This window comes from Nycticebus coucang, chromosome 12, assembly GCF_027406575.1.
Source record: "Nycticebus coucang isolate mNycCou1 chromosome 12, mNycCou1.pri, whole genome shotgun sequence".
In the NCBI taxonomy this organism is placed as follows: Eukaryota; Metazoa; Chordata; class Mammalia; order Primates; family Lorisidae; genus Nycticebus; species Nycticebus coucang.
The window spans coordinates 8,167,771-8,193,815 of NC_069791.1; the positions used below are offsets into that span (position 1 = coordinate 8,167,771).

Genomic DNA, 26,045 nt, shown 5'->3' on the forward strand with positions numbered 1-26,045 from the left:
GGAGAGCCCAGGCTGAGCAGGCTTGCGCAACCAGCTGCAGATTCAGCACTGAGCTTCTGCTCAAGGTTACATACAGTGAGTGCGTGTCCAACTCCATTGCCATCCAGGTGCTTATCAAGCATATGCTTGATGTACTATTGACTTCTGGCAAGAACCAGAAGCCCTAAGGGATTAGTCTTGATTCTTCTATGCTTCACCCATTTTTCAAAACCAGCAGCCCTAAATTCAGAGCCCAGCATAGTTCTTGGCACATAGTAGGCACCCACTTTTCAAAACTAGCCCTAAATTCAGAGCCCAGCATAGTTCTTGGCACATAGAAGGCACACGAATATTGATTGTATTGACATCTGACTCATGTAGACCTCCAAAGAGCGAAACAGCATGGCCTGATAACACTCTCCTGGCTCCTCCCAGACTTCCCTTCCCTCTGAGAAATGCCCAGAAGCTTCTCAGAGAGGTTCTTGCCAGCCTGGACATCTCAGGCACTCAGCAGCTCCATCCTCTGCCTCCTGTCATCAGCGTAATGCAGCCGTATCTACAATATGGCAAATTTCATATCCTCCCACCCTCTTTCTTGCATTATTGATGGGCTGTGCACTTTTAAAAAATCAATTAGATCAGGGCGTGGAGCTGGAGTTAAAAGAGAAAAGAAGCCTTTAAAAGTCTCCTCTTGTTTTTGCTGTTTTGAATAGGAATAGATAAAGCTTTCCCTCTGGTTTGAATAAGTCAAGCCCAGTGCTAGGGAGGCTGTGATTGGCCAGAACCAGGAAAATGTGGTTAAGATGCAAACACAAGCAAATATAATATGACCCAATATCTGTGCGGCTACAGCAGCTAAGCTACAGCAGCAGGGCCTGGAGCCTCTGCTTTGGGGTGGTTCTGCATCCTGCGGCTGCCTGCTTGCCACAACTGGGAAGACCGTGAGCAAGAAGGCAAGGTAAGGTCTCTGAGTTGGGGGCATGTCAGCTATTCTTCGTTGCTACTGAATGAGGAAGTAATAAAAGCAAGAGGATCCTGGACTCCCTTGGCTTTGTCTTCTGGGATGAGGCTTTAAAAGGGTTGAACGCGGAGTCCGTGAGCAGTTTTGTAAACTTCCTACTGAGAAGTAGACGGGCTCAGAGACAACTGAGCAGATAGGACACATTTTGGAAATCTGGAAAAGACAGAACAGACCCCTTTCACCTGTTCCTAAAGATGAGAGGCAGGGCAAGGCAGAAGTTAAAACCAGCTCCCTCTGCTTGGGGTCTGTCCATAAGGGCAGCTGTGTGAAAACTGAAGGCCACTGGCTTTTACCTTGGAATTTCAGAGCAGATCCACTCCAGGGCGTTCTGAGTCCTCTCAAAGGATACTGAATTAATGAATCAGGACTCAGGGAGGACAGAGGGAGAGTTTGGGGGGACTTGGATGTCAGAATTAAGTTTTCTGGGTGGCCCAGTGTGGCAGGAAGTCCCTTCCAGGGCATATCCTCTCTTGCCCAGTAAGCTCCTTCCCGAGTCCTAATTTCCTGCTGGGAAATAGGATGGCTTTCAGCCTCTGAGGCTCACAGGTCTAGTTAAGGCCAGTTGGTTTGGCTTTTCCAAGGTTGACACTATCTCCATGAAATGAATTTACTGGACCTTGTCCCCTTCCCTAGATGGGTCATGGCATTTGCTTTTAATGACTGAAATCTGGAGTCTGAAAAAAACCCAAACATTTCCTGGCAATACGGAGCAGCAAAGGGTGGGGCAGCGCAAGTTACCAAATTAAATCCTCAAACACTGGCTGCTCCGCCTCACTGCCCTGCCTTAATCCTGCTCCAGCAGTAGACAAAGGGAGTTTGCTTTTTGCTTTTTAGCCAAAGTCCATACTAGATAATGGCACTCAGTCTCCAAATCTGGCTTCATCCATCAAGGCTCAAGAAAAGAATGGTCAGACACGCCCGTTTTGAGCAACACAATGTGCCTCCAAACAGCAAAGCTCCACGCTGTTCTTTCTGGGTGGTTGTTTTTTATCCTGTGTAAATCCATCCATCCCATCATTTTTCCTTTGCCTCTTGAGAGAAATTAATCCAGCATTCATTAGTTACGCTCAGATTGTAAGCTCCTTGAGAGCAGGAAGCAGGCTGGCGTTTTAATGATACAAAGCCTCTATATCACCTCGTCCCTGCCTAGGTTGTTTAATAGCACAGACGGTGCACAGCACACACGGACTTCTCCACCACTTTTCCTCCCTCTCTCCACCCTGCTTTGCTCCGTCCTGAGGCAACTGGAGGCCTCTAAGTTCTCTGAGGGCGACTCTTCCGCAGGCAAGCTTTGGTCTGTGTACGGTGGGCAAGGAGGCCACCTGCCCGGGGCCAGACCAGGCCACACCTGCCTTTCCACCCTTGTGGACTTGGCTTGTTTGTCCCCGCCCAGTGCCGCCATTTTACTTTCCCTTTGCTTCTGGAAGGCACAGGGAATATATTAGTCATATGACAAAAGCAGGAAGGGTTGAATTTTAGGAGGGTTTACTTTGACAAATAATAATAAGTAAAAGCCAAAAAAAAGGTCCAAGAGCTGACTGTGGAGAGGAGCTCAGACACAGTGAGTCTGGGAAGAGTGGGGAGAGTGCGAGCGAGAGAAGGCAACTCAGCTCGGAAACACGTTTTTGACCAGCTTTTCTGCCCAAGTGCCACTGAAATTTAGACAAGTTTAGGCTGGGCTAGGCCAGAAGCACAGTTTTTAGGACAAAACAAGGATTTCACTGTCACGTGTGACCTTGAGTGAGTCACTTAACCTCTGTAAATCTCAACTTCATTGCAGTGAAAGTTGAATAAAGCATACTTACCTTCCGAGAATTAATTGAGATAACATGTGCAGACTGAACCAACACAGGGCCTGACCCACTTCCCACCCCTGTGGTGAATGATGGTGGCTGTAAGCAGAGCTCTCTTCAAGGGGAGGGGGGAAGGTGGGAAATGGAACTTGTGAAAAGATGTCCTCCACGGACCCGGCAGGATGGCTGACAGGAGCTGGGCAAGTGACTTAGAGGACAAACAGGGCTGATGCCTCTGCAGAAGGCATTACCTTCCCTCCTACTCTGTGACGTTTCAGCCCTGGAAGGACAGCACCATGTCTCTGAGCAGCGCCTTCAGAGCTGTGGGCAACGAGCCCGGGATCATCACCTGGAGAATAGAGGTGAGCGGCCGCAGGCACACTTTCCTCCCCACTGAGGGATCTGCCAGTGGAGTCTTGCTGCCCAGGGCAGCTAGATACCAGGCCTCCAATAGTCCTTACACAGCCTATGACTAAGAGAAGTGAGAAGGAGCATCCAAGTGCATGTTTTCCCATCTTTGACCCCTCCCAGGTGCTCAAAGCAGGTGGGTGGCAAGCCCTACTCTCCTAGCTTCAGGAGAGTGGGGCCCCAAGCGAAAATAAGCTTGTCCTTTCTCCAGCCATCTGCTTGGTGACTGCACTTCCAGTAAATGCCCTGGAAAGGTAGGTGGGACTGACCCAGGAGACCCCTGGCTGCTCCCATCAGAGAATGGAAGGTGTCTTCTTCTTTTTTTTTTTTTTGTAGAGACAGAGTCTCATTTTATGGCCCTTGGTAGAGTGCCGTGGCATCACAGGGCTCACAGCAACCTCCAGCTCCTGGGCTTAAGCGATTCTCTTGCCTCAGCCTCCCGAGTAGCTGGGACTATAGGCGCCCACCACAGCACCCGGCTATTTTTTTGTTGCAGTTTGGCCGGGGCTGGGTTTGAACCCACCACCCTCGACATATGGGGCCGGCGCCCTACTCACTGAGCCACAGGCGCTGCCCTGGAAGGTGTCTTCTACAGGGCACTGCTCACCCCTTCACCTGGGCTTGAGACCCTCTGGGTCTCTGCCTTTGAGCTTCAGCAATCCACCGCTGGAAGCCATGCTGGCCTGGGGAGCTTTCACTGGCAGTTCTTAGGACACCCCTCACTCCCCACCCCTCCTCACCCCCACCCTCCACCTCCTTCTCCCCACCACTATTGTGCTCTGACCCCAATCAGAGAGTAACACCCAGAGGGGTCACCTGACTTTGGTGCCCTGAGAAGGGTGGGAGAGCTGAGCTCTCTAGCAAGCCTCCCAGAGACTGAGAGATCCAGCTCACTTCCATTGTTTTAAGATTCCCGATTTAAGCTGGACATTGTGGCAGGCGCCTATAGTCCCAGCTACTTGGGAGGCTGAGGCAAGAGAATCACTTAAGCCCAAGAGTTTGAGGTTGCTGTGAGCTGTGACACCACAGCACTCTACCCAGGACAACAGCTTGAGACTCAGTCTCCAAAAAAAAAAAAAAAAAAAAGGGCGGTGCCTGTGGCTCAGTGAGTAGGGCGCCAGCCCCATATACCGAGGATGGCGGATTCAAACCTGGCCCCAGCCAAACTGCAACAACAACAAAAAAATAGCCAGGTATTGTGGCGGGCGCCTGTAGTCCCAGCTGCCCAGGAGGCTGAGGCAAGAGAATCTCCTAAGCCCAAGAGCTGGAGGTTGCTGTGAGCTGTGACGCCATGGTACTCTACCAAGGGTGACAACGTGAGACTCAGTCTCAGAAAAAAAAAAAAAAAGACTCCCGATTTTTTCAAAACTAATATATACCAAAAAAGAGTTGCAAACATTGTGGTATATTTACCATTTTTACACTTAAAACACACATTTTACAGAGAACACACACAGGTGTGGCCGCAGGTCTCCCCCAAGTGGAGAGGGGGGCAGAAATCTACAGCTGAGGCTGTGAAGGGCCCTCCTGGAACAGGCTGTCCCTGCAGTGACAAATCAGGACCCTGACCCAGGCTCCAAAGATGAGACTGGCATGGACCCCCAGGCTGCTGGTGCTCTCCCACCTTCACCTCTAGGCCCCCAGAATCGTGCTCTTTTCTGTACAGGCCGTGACCAGCCCCAGTGGTCAGAGTTGGGAGCACAGTGGTGAAGGCACAAGGTTTTTTTTGTTTTTTTTTGTTTTTTTTTTTTTTGTGGTTTTTGGCCGGGGCTGGGTTTGAACCCGCCACCTCCGGCATATGGGACCGGTGCCCTACTCCTTGAGCCACAGGCGCCACCCGGCACGAGGTTTTACTTGGAAGTTTATGTCACACTTTTTTCTTTTTTTTTTTTTTGTAGAGACAGAGTCTCACTTTATGGCCCTGGGTAGAGTGCCGTGGCCTCACACAGCTCACAGCAACCTCCAACTCCTGGGCTTAAGCGATTCTCTTGCCTCAGCCTCCCGAGTAGCTGGGACTACAGGCGCCCGCCACAACGCCCGGCTATTTTTTTGTTGCAGTTTGGCCGGGGCCGGGTTTGAACCCGCCACCCTCGGCATATGGGGCTGGCGCCCTGCTCACTGAGCCACAGGCGCCGCCCATGTCACACTTTTTTCCCTGCAAAGGTCTGAAGTGGCTCACAAGGCTCCCCACCAGGCAGGAAGTAGACAGAAACGGGCCAGGGAGACCAGGATAGGGACCAGATTCAGATCCAGGGTGATGCAGGCAGAGTTCACAGAAGCCAGAGGGGGCCGCTGGAAACATCTCTTTACCTCTTACCTACCACCTGTGCCAAAGGACACATGGGAGGGGGCTCGTGCAGGAGGGAGGAAGGCAGGAATGCAGACCCCACACACCCTTTGTCCTTCCAGAAAATGGAGCTGGCACTGGTGCCCCTGAATGCCCACGGCAACTTCTACGAGGGGGACTGCTACGTCGTCCTCTCGGTGAGCATGCTCCTCCCCGCTCCGGGGAGCTTCTCCCCTGGGAACCAGTTCTTGGGCTCTACTGGGAGATGAGCTGGTGAAGGAAGGTAATCAGGTCCCTGGCATCTGTCTCAATTATCCCAGTTTGACTGTCACGAGCCTTCATTAGGCCTGGGTTTTCATTTTGCATCTGAGAATGGAGATAAGGCCCTCAGTGGGAACCTCCCACCTCCCGCGAGCAGCACTCCTGCCCCCAGACTGCAGTGGGGTGGGAGAGGAAGGCCAGGTAGACATGACCTGTCTCCAGCCTCTGTGCTCCTCATGGAAAAGCCTGCTGGGCACAGCACAGATGCACAGGTCAGCGCTGTGCCCTGGAGCACGTGCAGGAGCCCAGGGCCTGAGAAGCAGGCCTGCCACCCAGCCAGGAGAGAGCCCCACTGGTCTCCATCTACTCAGGGAACAAGCTGCTAACTTTCCCTGACTGTGGGGAGGAACTCAGGCTATCAAAGCTTGAGCCAGATCACAGGTCTATACAGGGGCTGGGGAAGCTCCGCTACTCACTGCAGGGAGAGAGGGGGCACAGCCCGACGAGGACAGGGCACAAGCTACTGTGTGCTGCATTCTTTCCAGGCCAGAGGGGCAGCAGCCACGGGGTGGGGGGCTAGCCCCTGACCTGTTCTCTCTGGCTGCACACCAGACCCAGAGAGCAGGCAGTATCCTCTCCCAGAACATCCACTTCTGGATCGGGAAGGACTCCTCCCAGGATGAGCAGAGCTGTGCAGCCATCTACACCACCCAGCTGGATGACTACCTGGGAGGCAGCCCCGTGCAGCACCGAGAGGTCCAGTACCATGAGTCTGACACCTTCCGAGGCTACTTCAGGCAGGGCATCGTGTGAGTAGCCATGCACAGAGCAGGCCAGAAACCACCATTTACAGAGGAGGAGACGCAAAGGGCCGAGAGCATATGGGGAAAGTAATCAGGGCGGCGCCTGTGGCTCAAGGAGTAAGGCGCCGGTCCCATATGCCGGAGGTGGTGGGTTCAAACCCAGCCCCGGCCAAAAAAAAAAGAAAGTAATCAGAAGGATGCAAATCAAAGCAAAGACGTCACTTCTTCCTACTAGAGCAGCACATGATAGAGGCTGGGTAAGTGCCAGGTGTCAGTGAGGCTGTGGGGAGTGTCCGCTGGTGGGAGCGTCAACAAGCACAGCAATCTGGTAGTCACTGCCTCTACAGTCACTGGCTATGAAACTCACAGAAATCCTCACATACGCAGGTCCCCGAGGGCCCGTGAACCTGAATGTTCATGGCAGTGCCTATAGTAGGGATGGGAAGCTGCAGGTGGCATTGGTGCCCATCACGGGCAGGCTGGCCTTGCACACCGAGGAGCATTACGTGGCAGCCAGAAGCAGCAGGTCCGATGTGCATTTAACACACAGACAGACCTCACATGGGATGCAGCAAAGTGAAAAGACTGAGATACGTAACAGAATACCAATTTTTAAAAATACATGCACACAAAATAACAGGTTATGTGTTACCAGAATGAAAATGAAAGAGAGACTTTAAACTGTTAGGGGCAGACGAGAAATCGGAGTGAGCTGGGCAGGTAACAGGGAATGCACACACTTACAAACACAAGAGGGGCTTGCAAAGGCCAGTGGTGATGATGTTCCACCAACTGAGAAGTTTAAAGCAAAACTTGGCGCTTAAGATTGAAAACAAAAAGGGCGGCGCCTGTGGCTCAGCGGGTAGGGCGCCGGTCCCATATGCCGGAGGTGGCGGGTTCAAACCCAGCCCCGGCCAAATTAAAAAAAAAAAAAAAAAAGATTGAAAACAAAAAGAAGAATTGCAACGAGCTTGAGAATTCTGGGGCTGGCAAAGCCAGCTTCTTGCAGGTCAGTAGTCATCCTGACCGAGGACCTGCTGGGCACAGTACACCAGTGAGCCACCAGGGAGCCCAAGGACAGAGCCTTCTGCTCTGGGTTACCTTCAGCATTCCCCTCAGATGCAGGAAACCTGGCTTGGAGGCTGGGTTGGGGCGAGAGCGGGGCAGAAGAGTTGACTCCTGGGGTGGGTGCTCATGGTGCCATTAATGTTTCTGCTGCTGCCCAACTTGTGCCCCTCTCCGGGGGCACAGTGATATTCAGGTAGTTCCTAGAACAGAGCAAGCCCTCCATGCTGCAGTCCACCACTGACGTCTCCTCTGCCTGGAGGACTTTTTGTCAGTCTGTGGGTTCCTTTTTTCTTTTTTCTTTTCTTGAGACAGAGTCTCTGTTTCTATTTTTTTTTAATTAAATCATAACTGTGTACATTAATACCAAGTCTCAAGCTGTCGCCCAGGGTAGAGTACCATGGTGTCATAGCTCACAGCAACCTCCAACTTGAGCTCAAGTGATCCTCTTGCCTCAGTTTTTCTTTTGTTCTTTTCTTTTTTTTGAAACAGAGTCTCACTATGTCACCCTTTGGTAGAGTGCTGTGGCATCACAGCTCACAGCAACGTCAAACTCTTGGGCTTGAGCAATTCTCTTGCCTCAGTCTCCCAAGTAGCTGGGACTACAGGTGCCTGCCACAATGCCCAGCTATTTTTTGGTTGTTGTTGTCAGTGTTGTTTAGCAGGCCTGGGCCGGGTTCAAACTTACCAGCCCAGTGCCCCAGTGCATGTGGACAGCGTCCTAACCACTGAGCTACGGGTGCTGAGCCAGTTTTTCTATTTTTAGTAGAGATGGGGTGTCGCTGTTGCTCAGGCTGGTCTTGAGCACCTGAACTCAAGCAATCCACCTGCCTCCACCTCACAGAGTGCTAGGATTACAGGCGTGAGCCACCGTGCCCAGCGATGGGTTCCTTTTCCTCATAGGATCTCAGCTCAAATGTCCCTTGTGGAAAGAAGACTGCCCTGACCTTTATTCCAGAAGGTCAGCTGCTGAGTCTACTTGTGGGACAGAAGCTACCACCACCTGCATTTCCCTTGCTGACTTATTGTCAGCACCACACTGGCAGCGGCTGTGTCTAGGCAATCACAGCTGTCTCCTAGCACAGCAGCACTCAAGAAATAACTGAATGAATGTTCCCACAGCTACAAGAAGGGGGGTGTGGCCTCTGGAATGAAGCACGTGGAGACTAACACCTACGATGTGAAACGGCTGCTACATGTTAAAGGGAGGAGAAACATCAGGGCCACCGAGGCAAGTCCTGCCCACTGCTGTCCCAGCTCAGGACTTCCCCACTGGCCCCTAAGAATTCCTCCTAGACAATGTCTATCTCCCATTTGCAGGTGGACATGAGCTGGGACAGTTTTAACCGAGGTGATGTCTTCTTGCTGGACCTGGGGATGGTCCTCATCCAGTGGAACGGCCCAGAGAGCAACAGCAGGGAGCGTCTGAAGGCAGGGCTCTTTCCTGTCCGCCCTCTGTCCTTCCCTCTGTCCTGCAGGCTGGTCACGGACTGACAGTACCTCAAGCGCCCTTTTCTTCTTAATTCTATGTTGGCTGTTGCCCACAAATCAAGATGACCCGTGCTTTTGCATAGAGTCTGTCTTGGACACAGGCCAAGTTTGTGACTTGCTCCGGGCTCCTCAGCATTGCAGTAGCTCCTCTGTCTGGGATCCAGGAAGTTCCCCCCAAAAGCCAGAAAAGCGTCCCAGGAGAGCTGACTGCTTCCTTGGGCTTCTTTGACAGGCTATGCTTCTGGCAAAGGATATTCGGGACAGAGAGCGAGGCGGCCGTGCTGAGATAGGCGTGATTGAGGGTGACAAGGAGGCAGAGAGCCCTGGGCTGATGAAGGTCCTTCAGGACACCCTCGGCCAACGCGCCATTATCAAGCCTGCAGTCCCCGAGGAGGTCATCGATCAGCGGCAGAAGTCAAACATCACGTTGTACCAGTAAGTAGCTAAACTTGGCTGTGGGCTGGAAGTGTGGGTCCAGGAAGGTGTCTCTTAGAACACCAGCTGCCTCTGCATAGCTCTTTGGGGTGTAGTTGCCTGGGTTCCTTCCAGTCCTTTTTAAATGCCGCTCCTAGAAGGAGCTTGGAGATCCCCCACTCAAAGAGCAGCTACCTGCTGTCCTCGTTAGCAACTCTTCTGATCTCCTGGGAGGATCTGTCCTTCCCTCTGGTTGATATACGCCCAGGGATGTAGAAGAGATGATGAGTTAAAGAAAGATACACAAAAGTGCGCTCCAGAGAACCACGTGTATGCTCCTGTCCGCACTCAAGCTACACCTGTCTCAAGAACCCAAACCCTGCTGGGGTTTGTTTGACCTCCAAGTCCATAGATGGAACCATGGACTTGGTTGCTCATGCCTATAATCCCAGCACTCTGGGAAGCTGAGGCGGGAGGATCGCTTGAGCTAAGGAGTTCAAGACCAACCTGAGCAAAAATGAAAAAACAAGAATAGAAAAAACTAGACAGATGGGCATTGTGGTTGGGCACCTGTAGTTCCTCCTACTCGGGAGGCTGAGGCAAGAAGCTTGCTTAAACCCAAGAGTTTGAGGTTACTGTGGGCTATGACACCATAGCACTCTACCCCAGGCAATGGAGTGAGACTCTGTCTCAAAAAAAAAAAAAAACAGAATTCAAACCCTACTTTACCCAGAAACTCCACACTAAAACAAAGCCAGGAAAGACATTCACTTCACTATAAGATGCTTGGCAGGAGAAAAGGCCAGGCTAACCTCTCCCTCTCTGCAGTGTGTCAGACTCATCTGGGCTGCTGGCAGTCACAGAGGTAGCAGTGAGACCTCTGGTCCAGGACTTACTGAACCACGATGTAAGCAGAGCTGTGGCGGGGGTGGGGGTGGGGGGCAGACCCGACCCGGCTTCAGAAGCAGACCCTGGCAAAGTCCTCCCTTCTGGTCGTGAGTAACCACATTTATCCCTGACTGCTTCAGGACTGCTACATCCTGGACCAAGGTGGAACCAAGATCTACGTGTGGAAAGGAAAAGGAGCCACGAAGGTTGAGAGACAGGCGGCTATGTCTAAAGCCCTGGTAGGAGCTATAGATGTGTAATGTTGTCCAGATAATTCTGCCAGTAACCCTTCCCCTTCCAATGTCACTTCAGAGAGCACACTAGGTACTTGAGTACATAACATAGCAGTTCCATCTATGGACTTGGAAGTCACACAAACTGGGGTTTAAAGCCAGGTTTTGCCTTCTCCTGCTGAATACTCTGGGAAGACCACTTAACACCCCTGAGCCTCAGTTTCCTCATCTCTAACATGGAGGTAATAAAACCTGTCTCCCAAGGTTGTTGTAAGGATTAAAAATTTGGCACACACCACTTGTTCAGTAAAAGGTGCCTGTTATTATCAAAGGGGATGTCAAGGTTAATGGCCTTGTCCTCAAGATGCCCATGGCATTTGTGCAGACCACGCAGATGAACCAAGTAAGATATGTTCACGAAGCAATAACTGAGCAAACAAGTGTGATGCAAAGTCAGTAGAGAACGTAAGTGCTGAAAGAGCATAGCATAAAGAGCACAGTATTGTGCAAAAAAATTGAGAAAAATCATGACAGGTCATTAAAGAGATGCCAAGTTGTGCTACTCAGTCACTTTTTTGAGGCAGGTAACTTGGTCCTTAGACAAAGATCAGTTAGAATTTGACTCTGACTCCCAGAGGGAAGGGATCCTGCTAACTGGCTTCACAGAGGTAAATCACCAGCCAGGCAAAGGCAGGGTGCTCCCTCACTGGCCTGTCTTTGGGTGGGGGTGGGGGGCCGTCCTGCAGGGCTTCATCAAGATGAAGGGCTACCCCAGCAGCACCAACGTGGAGACAGTCAACGATGGTGCTGAGTCAGCTATGTTCAAGCAACTGTTCCAGAAGTGGTCAGTGAAGGACCAGAGCATGGGCCTGGGGAAAACATTCACCGTTGGTAAAATTGGTGAGATTGCCCCCAGATCGCCCTCTCACTGCTGGGACGCTACAAGGGCAGGTATAGATGCTTCTCACTCACTCGGCTTTTCCCACCCCCTTCCCTGCAGCCAAAGTTTTCCAGGATAAGTTTGATGTGAGTCTGCTGCACACCAAGCCAGAGGTAGCCGCCCAGGAAAGAATGGTGGATGACGGCAATGGGAAAGTTGAGGTTAAGACTATTCAAATTCAGGGCAGCACGCACTTTCCCTGCTGGGGAGGGGAAGACGGTACAGGGGACTCTGGTCTGCTTTGCTCTCCTTATGTCCTCTGGGGTCTCAGAGTAGTCTCTAAGACTCTTGCAAGTCTGCAGTTTTCAGGGGAGTGAAAAGCTCATCCCTTAATTTGCCATCAGTAATTCACCTGGCAGATACATTCTGATCATTGCTCGGTCTGCAAAGACAGAGACATGATGAGATGCACCTGGCCAGCAAAACCAAGTTCTTTTCAGGATTCAAATCATGCAAATGTGATGTGCTATCACCAGGGAGTAAGAATCAGAGGGGGAAGGGGACTTGGAGTGGTAATAGCACCTCCCCCACCTGAATTCTCTGTTTAGCATGTCCCAGTCATGGGACATAAACCCTTACCCGGCCCTCATCTCTGGGAAACTGTGTCTCCTCCTATGCCCAGGTCTGGAGAATAGAGAACTTAGAGCTGGTCCCTGTGGAGCGTAAGTGGTATGGCTTCTTCTACGGGGGAGACTGTTATCTGGTCCTCTACACGTACGAGGTGACTGGGAAGCCATGTTACAACCTGTACATCTGGCAGGTGGGCCCAACTCTCAGCTTCGGATCCTAATGCTTCCTCTGGCGGCTGGGCTGGGGTGGAAAGCAGAGTCCATCACTCGCCTTCTTAACCCTGCAGGGCCGCCACGCCTCCCAGGATGAGCTGGCAGCATCAGCATACCAGGCGGTGAAAGTGGATGGGCAGTTTGGGGGCGCCGCTGTGCAGGTCCGGGTCAGCATGGGGAAGGAGCCACGCCATTTCATGGCCATCTTCAAGGGGAAGCTGGTTATCTTTGAGGTAAGGCTCCTAGATAAACTACACCACACAGGGAGGCTCAGAACAAATGAACTAGCAGGGAGACGAGAGGCCGGTGAGGTGGGGGGGGGCAGGGCTTGGATCAGTCAGAGACAAGAAGGGGGATCACTGTAAGACACTCAGTGCCTCCTGATTGCCTACGGCTTCAAGTCTGAACCACTAACTCATGTGCAAGGTCTTTCATGATCTGACCTGTATTATCTGTGCAGGTATGCTGCCCTCAGCTCGCTGGACTCCCCACAGGCCTCACGTGCACCACACCACACCCCTCCCCTTGCAAACATGCCCCTTCGAATTCCAGCCCCACTTCTTCCATGAAGCCCTGGCTAGAGCACTGCCAGGCAATGCATAATGTCACTGTCACGTGCTTGACATCACACAGGTCAGGGTCAAGTCTGTTAGCCAGGTTTGTGTCAGTTCCCACATCTGTGCTGTGGGATAATGACACCTACTTTACAGAGCTGTCACGAGGATCCATGAAATGATGTAGGGACAGCACCAGGCACAGAGCCTGGCACAGGAGTGTTCTCAGAATGAAAACTCATTTTACTGGTACTGTAACTCAGCCCACCCTCACCCTTCCCAGTTAGCCCAGAAGCTCCCCCAGGGCAAAGATGGTGTCGGAACATACACGTCCCCACCATGGCCAGTCTGGGGCTCCGCTCACAAGGTGACAAGTCGCCCCTCAGATTCAGGCTCTGCTTTTTTTTTTTTTTTTTTTTTTTTGGTTTTTGGCCGGGGCTAGGTTTGAACCTGCCACCTCCAACATATGGGACGGGCACCCTACTCCTTGAGCCACAGGCACCACCCCAGGCTCTGCTTTTCTTCTTCTCTCTAGGGTGGGACTTCCAGGAAGGGGAATGCCGAGCCAGATCCTCCAGTAAGACTTTTCCAGATTCAAGGAAATGACAGATCTAACACCAAAGCAGTGGAGGTTCCAGCCTTTGCCTCCTCCCTGAACTCCAATGACGTCTTCCTGCTGCAGACTCAGGCAGAGCACTACCTGTGGTATGGCAAGGTAGGATGCCCCAGGGGCACACAGCCCCTCAGAGCCCAGGCCCACGCCCCACCTCCCACCCTCAGCAAGGTCAAGGTTAAAGGAATTAGAGAGTAGGCTGCAGCAGTCCTTGAAAAGAGGCGTCTTCTTCTTAAAGAATTGTAAAGTGGGGGCGGTGCCTGTGGCTCAGTGAGTAAGGCGCCGGCCCCATATACCGAGGGTGACAGGTTCAAACCCGGCCCTGGCTGAACTGCAACCAAAAAATAGCCGGGCGTTGTGGCGGGCGCCTGTAGTCCCAGCTACTCAGGAGGCTGAGGCAAGAGAATCGTTTAAGCCCAGGAGTTGGAGGTTGCTGTGAGCTGTGATGCCACAGCACTTTACCGAGGGCCATAAAGTGAGACTCTGTCTCTACAAAAAAAAAAAAAAAAAAAGAATTGTAAAAGGGAACTCCAATATTCCCACAATCAGCCTCCGATTAAAAACTCTGATGGCCCAGCTTATGCCCGGGAGACAGCCCATGAACTTCTACGTGAAAGGAGGCTGGATAAGTCAATCTTCCCACCCGAGTTTAACAGACAGGCAAGTTCACACAGAACAAAAATACTGAAAATATGATGTTGTTAATTCACATAGCATTACTGCATTAAAAAGCACTGAAATTGGGCGGCGCCTGTGGCTCAGTGAGTAGGGCGCCAGCCCCATATGCCGAGGGTGGCGGGTTCAAACCCAGCCCCGGCCAAACTGCAACCAAAAAATAGCCGGGCGTTGTGGCGGGCGCCTGTAGTCCCAGCTGCTCGGGAGGCTGAGGCAAGAGAATCGCGTAAGCCCAAGAGTTAAGAGGTTGCTGTGAGCCGTGTGACGCCATGGCACTCTACCCGAGGGCGGTACAGTGAGACTCTGTCTCTACAAAAAAAAAAAAAAAAAAAAGCACTGAAATTGTTTTATAAAAGATAACTGAAGAGGGGCCCGGTGCCTGTGGCTCAAGCCACTAAGCTGCCAGCCACATACACCTGAGCTGGCGGGTTTGAATCCAGCCCGGGCCTGCCCAACAATGACAGCTACAACCAAAAAATAGCCGGGAGTTGTGGCAGGCGCCTGTAGTCCCAGCTATTTGGGAAGTGGAGGCAGGAGAATAGCTTGAGCCCAGGAGTTTGAGGTTGCTATGAGCTGTGACACCATGGCACTCCACCCAGGGCAACAGCTTGAGGGTCTGTCTCCAAAAAATAAATAAATAAATAAATAATTGAAGGGGAAAAGATGTTCAGCATCACTGGTCATCAGGGAAATACAAAAACTAAAACCACAGAGACATTCAGTGCACATCTATTGGGATGGCTAAACCAAGGGGCAATATCAGATACGGGGGAGGATGCGGAACAGGAACTTTCATGCATTGCTGGCGGGACTGCAAAATGGTACAGCATCTGGAAAACAGGTGAAGTTTCTTATAAAGTTAAACACACACTTACCATATGACCCAGCAGTCCTACTCCTGGGTATTTACCCAAGTAAAATAAAAAACTATCTTTACACAAAAACACATACAAATATTCATAGTACCTTTATTCATAATCACCAAAAATTGAAGACCACCCAAGTGGAAAATGGATAAACAAACACTGGTGTCTCCATCCAATGGAACGCTAAGCAGCAGTAACAAGGAATGAGGCACTGACCCCACACGGATGGACATCAAACGCAAAACAGCCTGACTCAAAGGCTGAGCATCGTGTGGTTCCATCTGTGGCAGTTGGAAGAAAGCAACACTATTGTGATGGAGAACAAATTAGTGGTTGCCAGAGGTTAAGGATCGGGAGGGTCTGACTCCAAAGCAGTAGCTCCAGAGAATTTGTTGGGAGAGTAAGGAGGTAACTATTCTGTGTCTTTGTTATAGTAGTGGTAATGTGATTCTGTTTGTCGAGACTCTTAGAACTGTATGTATGCCAAAAGGTGTTTTAAGATAAAATTTTTCTCTTAAAAAGGTGTTAAAACTCCCATCTTCAGGGAAATCTTCCTTCACATGACATATTCTTGGGTTTGGCTAGTTTTGCCAAACACTCTGTTTTCCTCCCCTGCCTTCCCAGCACTAGAACAAACCTATCTATGTCCGCAGTCTGAGGGACTATGGCTTAGGAGCTAATCCTGGCCACACTATTAAGCCTTTCCCACGGCAACAAGTCCCTGCACCCCTCACACCTGTGCTCTCCCCACTTCACTCTCAGGGCTGTAGTGGGGACGAGCGGGCAATGGCTAAAGAGCTGGCTGGGTTTCTCTGTGACCACACCGAGAACGCTGTGGCTGAGGGCCAGGAGCCAGCTGAGTTCTGGGACCTGCTGGGAGGGAAGACTCCCTATGCCAATGATAAAAGGTATGGGGACACAACAGGTCCCTTTTCTTGGCTTTTCCGGCCTCCCAGGCTTGTAAACTGCACAAAGCCTCAGATCCCTTTCAGTTTTAAAACTACTTCTGAGCAGCTCAGTGCCTCTAAATGACTGTATTGCAGGCTACAGCAGGAAATCCTAGATGTCCAGTCCCGTCTCTTTGAATGTTCCAATAAGACTGGCCGGTTCATTGTCACTGAGATCACAGACTTCACCCAGGATGACCTGAACCCAGGTGATGTGATGCTCCTAGATACTTGGGACCAGGTAAGACACAGCCGTGTAAGTCACAACAAGTGACAAGTTTAGGGCATTGTTTTACAACATCCCTGCCCCAGAAGAAACCCAGGTAGTCCTGGACCATCCCCAAGTCTATCAAACCTTTGTCAGTGGTGTCTAAAGAAACAGTCTGTTTTTTGCCAGGGTTGGACAGAGTAGAACAATGTTTAAAACTCACCATCCTGGGCGGTGCCTGTGGCTCAGTGGGTAGGGCGCCGGCTCCATATACCGAGGTTGGCGGGTTCAAACCCAGCTGTGTCCAAGCTGCAACAAAAAAATAGCTAGGCGTTGTGGCGGGCGCCTGTAGTCCCAGCTACTTGGGAGGCTGAGGCAAGAGAATCACCTAAGCCCAAGAGCTGGGACGCCACAGCACTAAGTGAGACTCTGTCTCAAAAAAAAAAGCTCACCATCCTGGCAAGTTTCCACTTTGCCTTGGGAAAGTCAGGCCACCCTGTTATCACACACTTCTTTACCTTAGAATCGATAGCAATGGGCTCCAAATTCAAAGAACATGTGCCTTTCAGGGACCAAAGGGGTATGAATGGGATGGCGTCAGGGAAACCCTGCTTCACATGACATTTCCTTGGATTTGGCTCAGCCATAACTCTGAGCACCTCCTTTGTACTAGTCACTGTGCTAACTAGGTGTCACCACAGTGAAGGGTCCTTGCTCTGAGTTTACAGGTTGCTGGGGTATTTCTCACTATGATGAGAAATACACAAGGTGCCATGGAAACACAAATTAGGGGCACTTGACATAGTTTAAGGGACTCAAGGACTCCTGAAGGAGAAGATTCCCAGGCTGAATCTTGAAGGATGAGCAGGTATTAATTGGTGAAGACGCTTGAAGGCATTCTGGCCAAAGGAAATGGCATAAGAAAAGCAAGGTGTGAAATACTATCAAAACGCAGGTAGAGATGGAGCGAAAGAAGTAGGTATGACTCTGGGAGGTGGATTGGCTGAGCTCACGAGTCCAAGACCAGCCTGAGCTAAAAATAGCCAGATGTTGTGGCCAGCACCTGTAGTCCCAGCTACTCAGGAGGCTAAGCTTAGCAAGAGAATCACTTGAGCCCAAGAGTTTAATGTTGCTGTGAGCTGTGACGCCACAGCACTCTACAGGGGGCAAGAAAGTGAGACTTTGTAAAAAAAAAATAATAATAATAAAGGAAGTAGATATGAACTTAACCTATCATTATCAAGAAAGTTGATGTTTATTCTGGAAAGTGCGAAATTTAACCAGGTGACATGTCAGCTCACTCTGGAAAATTTAGGAGAGGGGTGAGGGTGAGAAAAAAGAAGTATACACCAGTCAGTAGACAACTGTCATGGTCAAGTTGGAGCTGCTGTGGGCCTGCATAAGGGCAGTTGAGTAGGGATGGAGGGACGGATTGTGACAAATGCTTAGGAGGCCAGGCTAACTTGGCCAGGCCTGGTGACTCACTGGATATGGGGGATTTCTAGGCTGACTTCCAAGTTTCTGCCTTAGGTGACTGGATGAATACCACTTACCAAGAGACAGATACAAGTTTGTAACAGAAGAGCGGCATTTTAGGGGAGTTAACATTTAAAGTACTTACAGAGGACGGGCACGGTGGCTCATGCCTGTAATCCTATCACTCTGGGAGGCTGAGGTGGGAGGACTGTCTGAGCTCACAGGTTCGAGACCAGCCTGAGCCAGAGCAAGGCCCTGTCTCTAAAAACAGCTGGGTGTTGTGGTGGGCACCTGTAGTCCTAGCTACTCGGGAGGCTGAGGCAAGAGAATCACCTGAGCCCAAGAGTTTGAGGTTGCTTTAGCTGTGACACCACAACACTCTTCTGAGGGTGACAAAACAAAACCATCTCAGAAATAAATAAATAAAGTGCTTAGAGACCGTAAAGAGGAGATATTTTGCAAGAAGGTGGATTCAGGAAGCTGAAGTTCAGAGAGTGCTCAGGTCTGGAGATGTACATTTGGAAGATATATGTTGTAATTAAAATGATAAATATCTGGCTCGGCGCCCATATCATAGTGGTAACTGTGCCAGCCACATACACCAGGGCTGGTGGGTTCAAACCCGGGATGGGCCAGCTAAACAATGACAACTGCAACAAAAAATAGCCAGGTGTTGTGGTGGGCACCTGTAATCCTAGCTACTTGGGAGGCTGAGACAAGAGGATCACTTAAACCCAAGAGTTTGAGGTTGCTGTGAGCTGTGATGCCACTCCACCCTACTGAGGGCAACATAATGAGATTCTGTCTCCCTCTGAAAAAAATAAATAAATAATAATAATAAAAAGAAAAATAACACAATGATAAATATCACGCTGATTCTGGGGAAACCTTTCTCTCTGTTGAACAAATTAGGCTGAGATGGTTTTCTGAGGCTGTGAATTGCACATAAAACAGGGTAGTATGTATGATCTAGTATGTATCCTTGAGATGAATACATTAATTAATATTAAATCTCTACCACAACAGGTGTTCTTGTGGATTGGGGCAGAGGCCAACGTCACAGAGAAGGAGCGGGCCCTTGCCACAGCCCAGGAGTACCTGCACACCCACCCCAGCGGCCGAGACACCAACACACCCATCCTGATCATTAAACAGGGGTTTGAGCCTCCCATCTTCACGGGCTGGTTCCTGGCCTGGGATCCTCACATTTGGAGCGTAAGAACAGAGAGACTAGGACAATATTCTTATTGCCCGGGAGCTGAGAACTAAAAATTCAATGGGACGGTAGGGTGCAGATTCAAGGGCCACATAGAACCAGGACCTCATTTCCCCACCCTCACTCCACTCCCTTTTTATTTTTCTTTCCTTTTTCACCTGCCTCAGTAGTAAGTCCAGTTAGATACTTCATAGCTTGTCTCAACAACAAGCAGCGCGAATAAATGGTTTGTAAAGTGTATCCATAATCATCATCCTTTTGACCTTTACAACTAGCCTGATGGCTAGTGCAAATATTAGGTTTCCCATTTTATAGATGAAGAAGCTAAGAGGTAAATTATTTGTCCCAAAGTCCCAGTTAACCAATAGGAAGGAGCCAGGTTTTCTGACTCCTATTCAACTGCTCTTGAAGGGGCATCACCAAAGAACGTGTATCATGTTCGAGTACCCTTTTCAACCCTGCAGGGATCAGAAGGAGTTTTCATTTTTACTTACCCTTGAAGTGTCTTCTGATGCTCTCGCTCTTTTGCTTTTTCTAAAGATAGAGAGCAGACCTAAGATGCCCTCCCTATGTTTCCTTTCTCTTCTTAGGCAGGAAAATCATATGAACAATTAAAAGAAGAGCTTGGAGATACTGTTGCTATCATGCAGATCACTGCTGTGAGTGGGGTTTGCTCCAGGGGAAGCAAGTTACATAGCATCCAGAGCCAGAGAAACAATAAATGCTACAAGTCCTCACAGGCAAAATCACGTCCTTCTAAGTATTAACTCTGGTTATCTGTTTTGAGGTAGACTTTTTAGTCAGTTGCAGTGCTTCATGCCTGTAATTCCAACACTTTGGGAGGCCAAGGCAGGAGGATCACTTAAGCCTAGGAGTTTGAAACCAGCCTGGACAACACAGTGAGACCCCATCTCTACAAAAAATTTAAAAATTAGCTGGGTGTGGTGGCTTGTGCTTGTAGTCCCAGCTGAGGCAGTAGGATCAATTGGGCCCAGGAGATCAAGGCTACAGTGAACTATGATTGTTACCACTGCGCTCCAGCCAAGGAGTAAGATTCAGTGAGACTGTCTCAAAAAAAAAGAAAGAAAGAAAGAAAGAAAAAAAGGGTTTTCTTAATGTTTAAAAGAAAAAAGTTCTCAAAGCCAAGTTCCTTATTTTACTCCGTTGTAGAACTTAGATTTGCTGTTTAAAGAAAACAGTAACAAGAAAAAAATTAGGCAGCACCTGTGGCTCAAAGGAGTAGGGCACCGGCCCCATATACCAGAGGTGGTGGGTTCAAACCCAGCCCTGGCCAAAAACTGCAAAAAAAAAAAAAAAAAATTATGGCTGGTCATGGTGGCTCACAACTGTAATACTAGCACCCTGGGAGGCCAAGGCAGGTGGCTTGCCACCAGACTGAGCCAGAGCAAGACCTCATCTCTAAAAACAGCCAGGCATTGTGGCGAGTACCTGTAGTCCCAGCTACTTGGGAGGCTGAAGCAAGAGAATCATTTGAGCCCAAGTGTTTGAGGTCGTTGTAAGCTGTGAAGCCACAGCATTCTACTGAGGGTGACAAAGTGAGACTCTGTCTCAAAAAAATATATATGTATTATTATTCAACTCTCTCTGCTATTCAGAAGAGATTAAAGTTATTGGCAGTATTTTTCAGAAATAATAAGCTTTGGACCAGGAGCAGTGGCTCACACCTGGAATCCTAGCTCTCTGGGAGGCCAAGGCAGGTGGGTTGCTTGAGCTTAGGAGTTCGAGACCAGCCTGAGTAAAAAAAGCAAGTCCCCGTTTCTACTAAAAATATAGAAAAATTAGCCAGGTATGGCGGCACACACTTGTAGTCCAAGAGTTTAAAGATGCAGTGAGCTATGATGACACCACTGTGCTCTAGCCTGGTTGACAGAGTAAGACTCTGTCTTAATAATAATAATCTTCCAACCTAAGATACATAATGCCAAAATAGATACACAGGACCTTAGACTTACAAATTGGTTTTCCCACGAAGGATCCCCAAATCTGACTTTTTTTTTGTGTGTGTGTTTTTTGGCCGGCGCTAGGTTTGAACCTGCCACCTCCTGCATATGGGACCGGCGCCCTACTCCTTGAGCCACAGGCGCCACCCAAATCTGGCTATTTTTGATTCCCAGATTATTCTGACATGCAGCTAGGTTTGGGAACAATTGTTCTGAACAATGATTAGAAAAGGTGAAGTGGTGTTAAGTCAGAATGTTAAATATCACTCACACACATACAATCTGGAATCACACAGACACTGAACGGTCTATTTTCCTGTCTACCTTCTGATCTTCTCCTACCTAGGACATGAAGAATGCCACCCTCTCCCTGAATCCTGACAGTGAGCCAAAATATTACCCCATAGAAGTTCTGTTGAAAAACCAGAATCAGGAGCTGCCTGAGGATGTGAACCCTGCCAAAAAGGAGGTAAGTGACTGACGGATCTGTGTCTGTGGTAAGTGGTGCTCTCCGTGATAAAGTGCCCTTTTTAGTAAATGGCCTAGGATAATCAGGTACGTCACAGGCACCGGATAGACATCTGCGCAACCCAGTAGCTCAAACCAAAACCCAGGGATCCCTCTTGATTCCTTGTCTCACTCCTGCATCAGCCCACCAGCTGCCTCTGTCCACTCCTCTCCATCTCTCTGCTGTCAAGTCTGGTCCAACCATCACGGACTACTGCGATCCAACTGGCTTCCATGCCTGTCCCTACAATCCATTCCCCAAACAACAGCCAAGGGGATATTTTAAAATAGATGGCACTGTCCTGTTTAAAACCTATCAAATGGGGCAGCGCCTGTGGCTCAGTGAGTAGGGCGCCGGCCCCATATGCCGAGGGTGGCGGGTTCGGACCCAGCTCCGGCCAAACTGCAACCAAAAAATAGCCGGGCGTTGTGGTGGGCGCCTGTAGTCCCAGCTACTCGGGAGGCTGAGGCAGGAGAATCGCGTAAACCCAAGAGTTAGAGGTTGCTGTGAGCCGTGTGACGCCACGGCAGTCTACCCGAGGGCGGTACAGTGAGACTCTGTCTCTACAAAACAAACAAACAAAAAAAAAAAACCTATCAAATGGCTTCCCACCGTACTTTAATGAGAATCAGAAAGCCTACACAACCTGGCCCCTGCCTACCTCTCCGACGCTGTCTCACACACCACTGCTCTCTTCACTTACCAGCCTTTAGCAAGGGGCTGCTTTTCTGTTCCCAAATATACTTTTCCAGCTTTGGGGCCTTTAGGTTTGCTAGTCCTCATGCTTGTCCCAAGTCATCACAGAGCTAGCGCCTTCTTACCATGTACGTCTCAGGTCCAGTGCCAACCTAGGGAGGCCTTCCCTGACTGCCCTGGCCACGCTTATCTTGTCTCCCTGACCCCTGGCTGTCCCCTTTGATGCTTGTTCACTGTCTGCCTCCTGCTCTAGTAATACCCTAAAAAGGAAGGACCTCGTCTGTCTTGTTCACTGCCATATCCTCAGGTTTTCAGTACCCAGAACTGTGCTAGCAGACACTAGGCACTCCCTGAGTGAATTGACATATTCATGTCGAAAGAATGAGTCTATTTTTCCCTTCAGGAAGTTGATTTGAGAAGAGTCTCTGTATGTTGTACAACATCGTATCTAACCAATTAATTATCTGGACTATAACTTTCTTTTCTTTTTTTGGTAGAGACAGGGTCTTACCTTACCGCCCTCGGTAGAGTGCCATGATGTCACAGGACTCTAACAGCAACCTCTAGCTCTTGGGCTTCTGCGATTCTCCTGCCTCAGCCTCTCGAGCAGCTGGGACTACAGGCGCCCACCACAACGCGCGCGGCTATTTTTTTTTTTGGTTGCAGTTCAGCGGGGGCTGGGTTTGAACCCACCACCCTCGGTATATGGGGCTGGCGCCCTACTCACTGAGCCACAGGCGCCACCCTGGACTATAACTTTCTTGAAAGCAGAGGCTCTACCTTTACTTGGATATAAAATAATTCATTACAACATTATATAAATGTTTATAAGAATTTTATGCTTTTGGTAAGATCCACCTGATCTTGCATTTGAAAATTTCTGGATGGGGTGGTGCCTGTGGCTCAGTGAGTAGGGCGCCGGCCCCATATGCTGAGGGTGGTGGGTTCAAACCCAGCCCCGGCCAAATTGCAACAACAACAAAAAAAAAATAGCCGGGCGTTGTGGCAGGCGCCTGTAGTCCCAGCTGCTCAGGAGGCTGAGGCAAGAGAATCGCGTAAGCCCAAGAGTTAGAGGTTGCTGTGAGCTGTGTGATGCCATGGCACTCTACCTGAGGGCGGTATGTGAGACTCTGTCTCTACAAAAAAAAAAATAAAATAAAATAAAATGAAAATTTCTGGATGAAAATAGTAATTAAGGGCGGCACCTATAGCTCAGTGAGTAGGGCGCCGGCCCCATATACCACCAAGGGTGGCGGGTTCAAACCTAGCCCCGGCCAAACCGCAACAAAAAATAGCCAGGCGTTGTGGCAGGCACCTGTAGTCCCAGCTACTCGGGAGGCTGAGACAAGAGAATCACCTAAGCCCAAGAGCTGGAGGTTGCTGTGAATTGTGACGCCACGGCACTCTACCTGGGGTGACAAAGTGAAACTATCTCTAAAAAAAAAAAAAAAGAAAGAAAGAAAATGGTAGTTAAGAGCATAAAGCAAGGCAAATCATCGTTTGATTTAGTTCTCCATTCTGCCAAAATCGAATGTCTATAATTCACCCATAGTATATAATATGTTTGTTTGCCTTCTGGCAAGAAACTGGGCTAGCCAGGCTGTGAGAGCAGGGACTCCAGTGAGCTTTCTCCATAGGCCAAAATGGAGCTCTGTGAGACCTGGAGAAGCCCCACTTCCCCAGTGACTTATCTAAGTCCATCACAGCCTTTCTGAAAAATTCATTCTACTTCCCCTCTTCAAGCAGCCATGGCACAGCCTCCCTCTTGATCCCACTCTCCTCACCTCTGTGGACACTGACAGGTCTTCTTCCTAACTAGGAACCTTGTATTCTCTCTTAGAATCACCTCTCTGAACAGGACTTTGTGTCTGTGTTTGGCATCACCAGAGGGCAATTTGCTGTTCTGCCTGGCTGGAAACAGCTCCAACTGAAGAAAGAAAAGGGGCTTTTCTAAGGCAAAAAAGACACATGCCCATTGCAAGACCATGCAAGAGAGCGCACAGTGCCGTATCAGGAAGGAACTGACCTGCCAATTTCTGTCCGACATCCAGCTACTTCATTTAGATACAGTGATCTGCAAATCATGGCATGTTCTCCCATTTTTCCCATCCTTGCACTCCTTAGTTGTTATATACTTAACATGTTAACCACCTGCATTTGGGGCTTTGTGGACTTCTACCTAAAGGTTCAGAAGGAAGCACTAAAACTGCATGAATCTGGGGAAGTTCAAAGACAGACAATCAAAACACTGAGATGAAATGTTTAATATTGTACCAGGACCTACATTTGTTTTAGATTTTAAGACTGGTACTTCTAAAACCTATTTAACTGCAAATCACTGAAATCACATATACACTCCAAGGTCAAAATCCAAATGCCCACATCTGTTATGTGCCACAGCATTTTTAACTTTTCAAATAAAGGTACCTGTAATGAGCAAATGGAGTTCTTTTCAGTATTTGGGGTTTGCTTGTCACACACACTATATATATATTTTTAGGCTGGAGTGCAGTGGTGCACATAGCTTGCTATAACCCCAAACTCCTGCCTCACTCCTGTAATAGATGTATATACTGCCATGCTTGACTAGCTTTTAAAATTTTTGGTAGAGACAGGATCTTACTACATTGCCCAGGCTTGTCTTGGTCTTAAACTCCTGGCTCAAGCAATCCTTTTGCCTCAGCCTCCCAAAGTGCTGGGATTACAGGTATGAGCCACCTCGACTGGCCTGTTTTGGTAATTTTATGTTATGCTGGGAGCAATGTTTCCATACTGGGGAAGGAAATGCTGAGTGGACTCTCTGGATAACTGGGACGCTCTAATTCTCGTTTCTAGCACAAGAATGTCAAAATCTGCCTTACAGCTATCCAGGAAACTTCAGTACCCATCCACCCACACTCTATTATCCAAAAGAGAAATAGAGCCATGTGTTATTAATTTCAGTGAGTCCAGAACCAGGATTCCACGGCAGAACACCCTCACACCATGCTACAGAGATCAACAAATTAACCCACATTTTTCAGGCAACTCTGTTTGAATTAATAATTCTGAAGAAATCCATATAGCAGAAGTAATGTAAGCAGGGAACTTCCAGGCCAAAAGCTGAGTTCAAAGTGTCACGTAGTAAAAGCAGAACAATAGAGTTCCAAGTCACAGAAGGAGTAACATAGAATGTTTAAGTTAGAAGTTTCAAGAGTACAGCTGGCCGTGGTGACTCACACCTGTGATCCCAACACTCTAGGAAGCCAAGGCAGGAGAACGGCTTGAGGTCAGGAGTTTGTGAGCAGCTTCAGCAAGAGCAAGACCCCATCTCTATTAAAAATAGAAAAGTTGGGCGGCGCCTGTGGCTCAGTGAGTAGGGCGCCGGCCCCATATGCCGAGGGTAGCAGGTTCAAACCCAGCCTCGGCCGAACTGCAACAGAAAAATAGCCGGGCGTTGTGGCGGGCACCTGTAGTCCCAGCTGCTTGGGAGGCTGAGGCAAGAGAATCGCGTAAGCTCAAGAGTTAGAGGTTGCTCTGAGCCGTGTGATGCCATGGCACTCTACCCAAAGGCGGTACAGTGAGACTCTGTCTCTACAAAAAAAAAAATAGAAAACTTAGCTGGGCATTGTGGTAGGTGCCTGTAGCCCCAGCTACTTGGGAGGCTGAAGCAGGAAGATGGCTTGAACCCAGGAGTTTGAGGTTGCTGTGAGCTAGGCTGAGGCCACAGCACTTTAGCCCAGGCAACAGAGTGAAACTCTCTCATTAAAAAAAAGGAAAGGAAAGGGGAAGGGGAAAGGTAATTTCAGGACACAATGTTGAAGGGAGTAGCAGCATAACTGTTAATGTCTGTTCCCAAGACACTGTCAGTCACATCACTAGGGCCCACCTGCTGTTTTCTTTTTTTTTTAGAGACAGAGTCTCACTTTATGGCCCTCAGTAGAATGCCGTGGCATCACACAGCTCACAGCAACCTCCAAC

General features: G+C 49.4%; 1 protein-coding gene and 1 long non-coding RNA gene across 2 annotated transcripts; one reads left to right on the forward strand and one right to left on the reverse strand.

Moving 5' to 3' along the window:
• The first annotated feature begins 828 nt into the window (after positions 1-828).
• On the forward strand, positions 829-25,493 carry AVIL (advillin). Its single transcript, XM_053554679.1, has 20 exons — positions 829-937; positions 3,072-3,155; positions 5,611-5,685; positions 6,362-6,558; positions 8,740-8,848; positions 8,938-9,048; positions 9,341-9,543; positions 10,351-10,429; positions 10,551-10,649; positions 11,390-11,543; positions 11,644-11,744; positions 12,206-12,343; positions 12,440-12,598; positions 13,455-13,634; positions 15,836-15,981; positions 16,117-16,261; positions 18,731-18,919; positions 19,511-19,579; positions 21,228-21,350; positions 23,926-25,493. The coding sequence occupies exons 2-20, from the start codon at positions 3,090-3,092 to the stop codon at positions 24,037-24,039; spliced, it is 2,457 nt and encodes an 818-aa protein (XP_053410654.1). The 5' UTR covers positions 829-937; positions 3,072-3,089; the 3' UTR covers positions 24,040-25,493.
• LOC128560989 (uncharacterized) lies at positions 15,162-18,734 on the reverse strand. Its single transcript, XR_008373191.1, has 2 exons — positions 16,452-18,734; positions 15,162-15,354 (listed from the first exon to the last, which is right to left on the reverse strand). It is a non-coding gene; the product is annotated as an uncharacterized LOC128560989 (long non-coding RNA).
• Positions 25,494-26,045: the final 552 nt, after the last annotated feature.

What these genes read in the sequence shown, in the direction of transcription:
- AVIL (XM_053554679.1), top strand. Translation starts at nt 3,090, where the DNA reads ATGTCTCTGAGCAGCGCCTTCAGAGCTGTGGGCAACGAGCCCGGGATC. An exon ending in ACTGCTACGTCGTCCTCTCG is followed by an intron (nt 5,686 to 6,361) that starts GTGAGCATGCTC and finishes GCTGCACACCAG; the next exon opens with ACCCAGAGAGCAGGCAGTAT. An exon ending in TCCTAGATACTTGGGACCAG is followed by an intron (nt 16,262 to 18,730) that starts GTAAGACACAGC and finishes CTACCACAACAG; the next exon opens with GTGTTCTTGTGGATTGGGGC.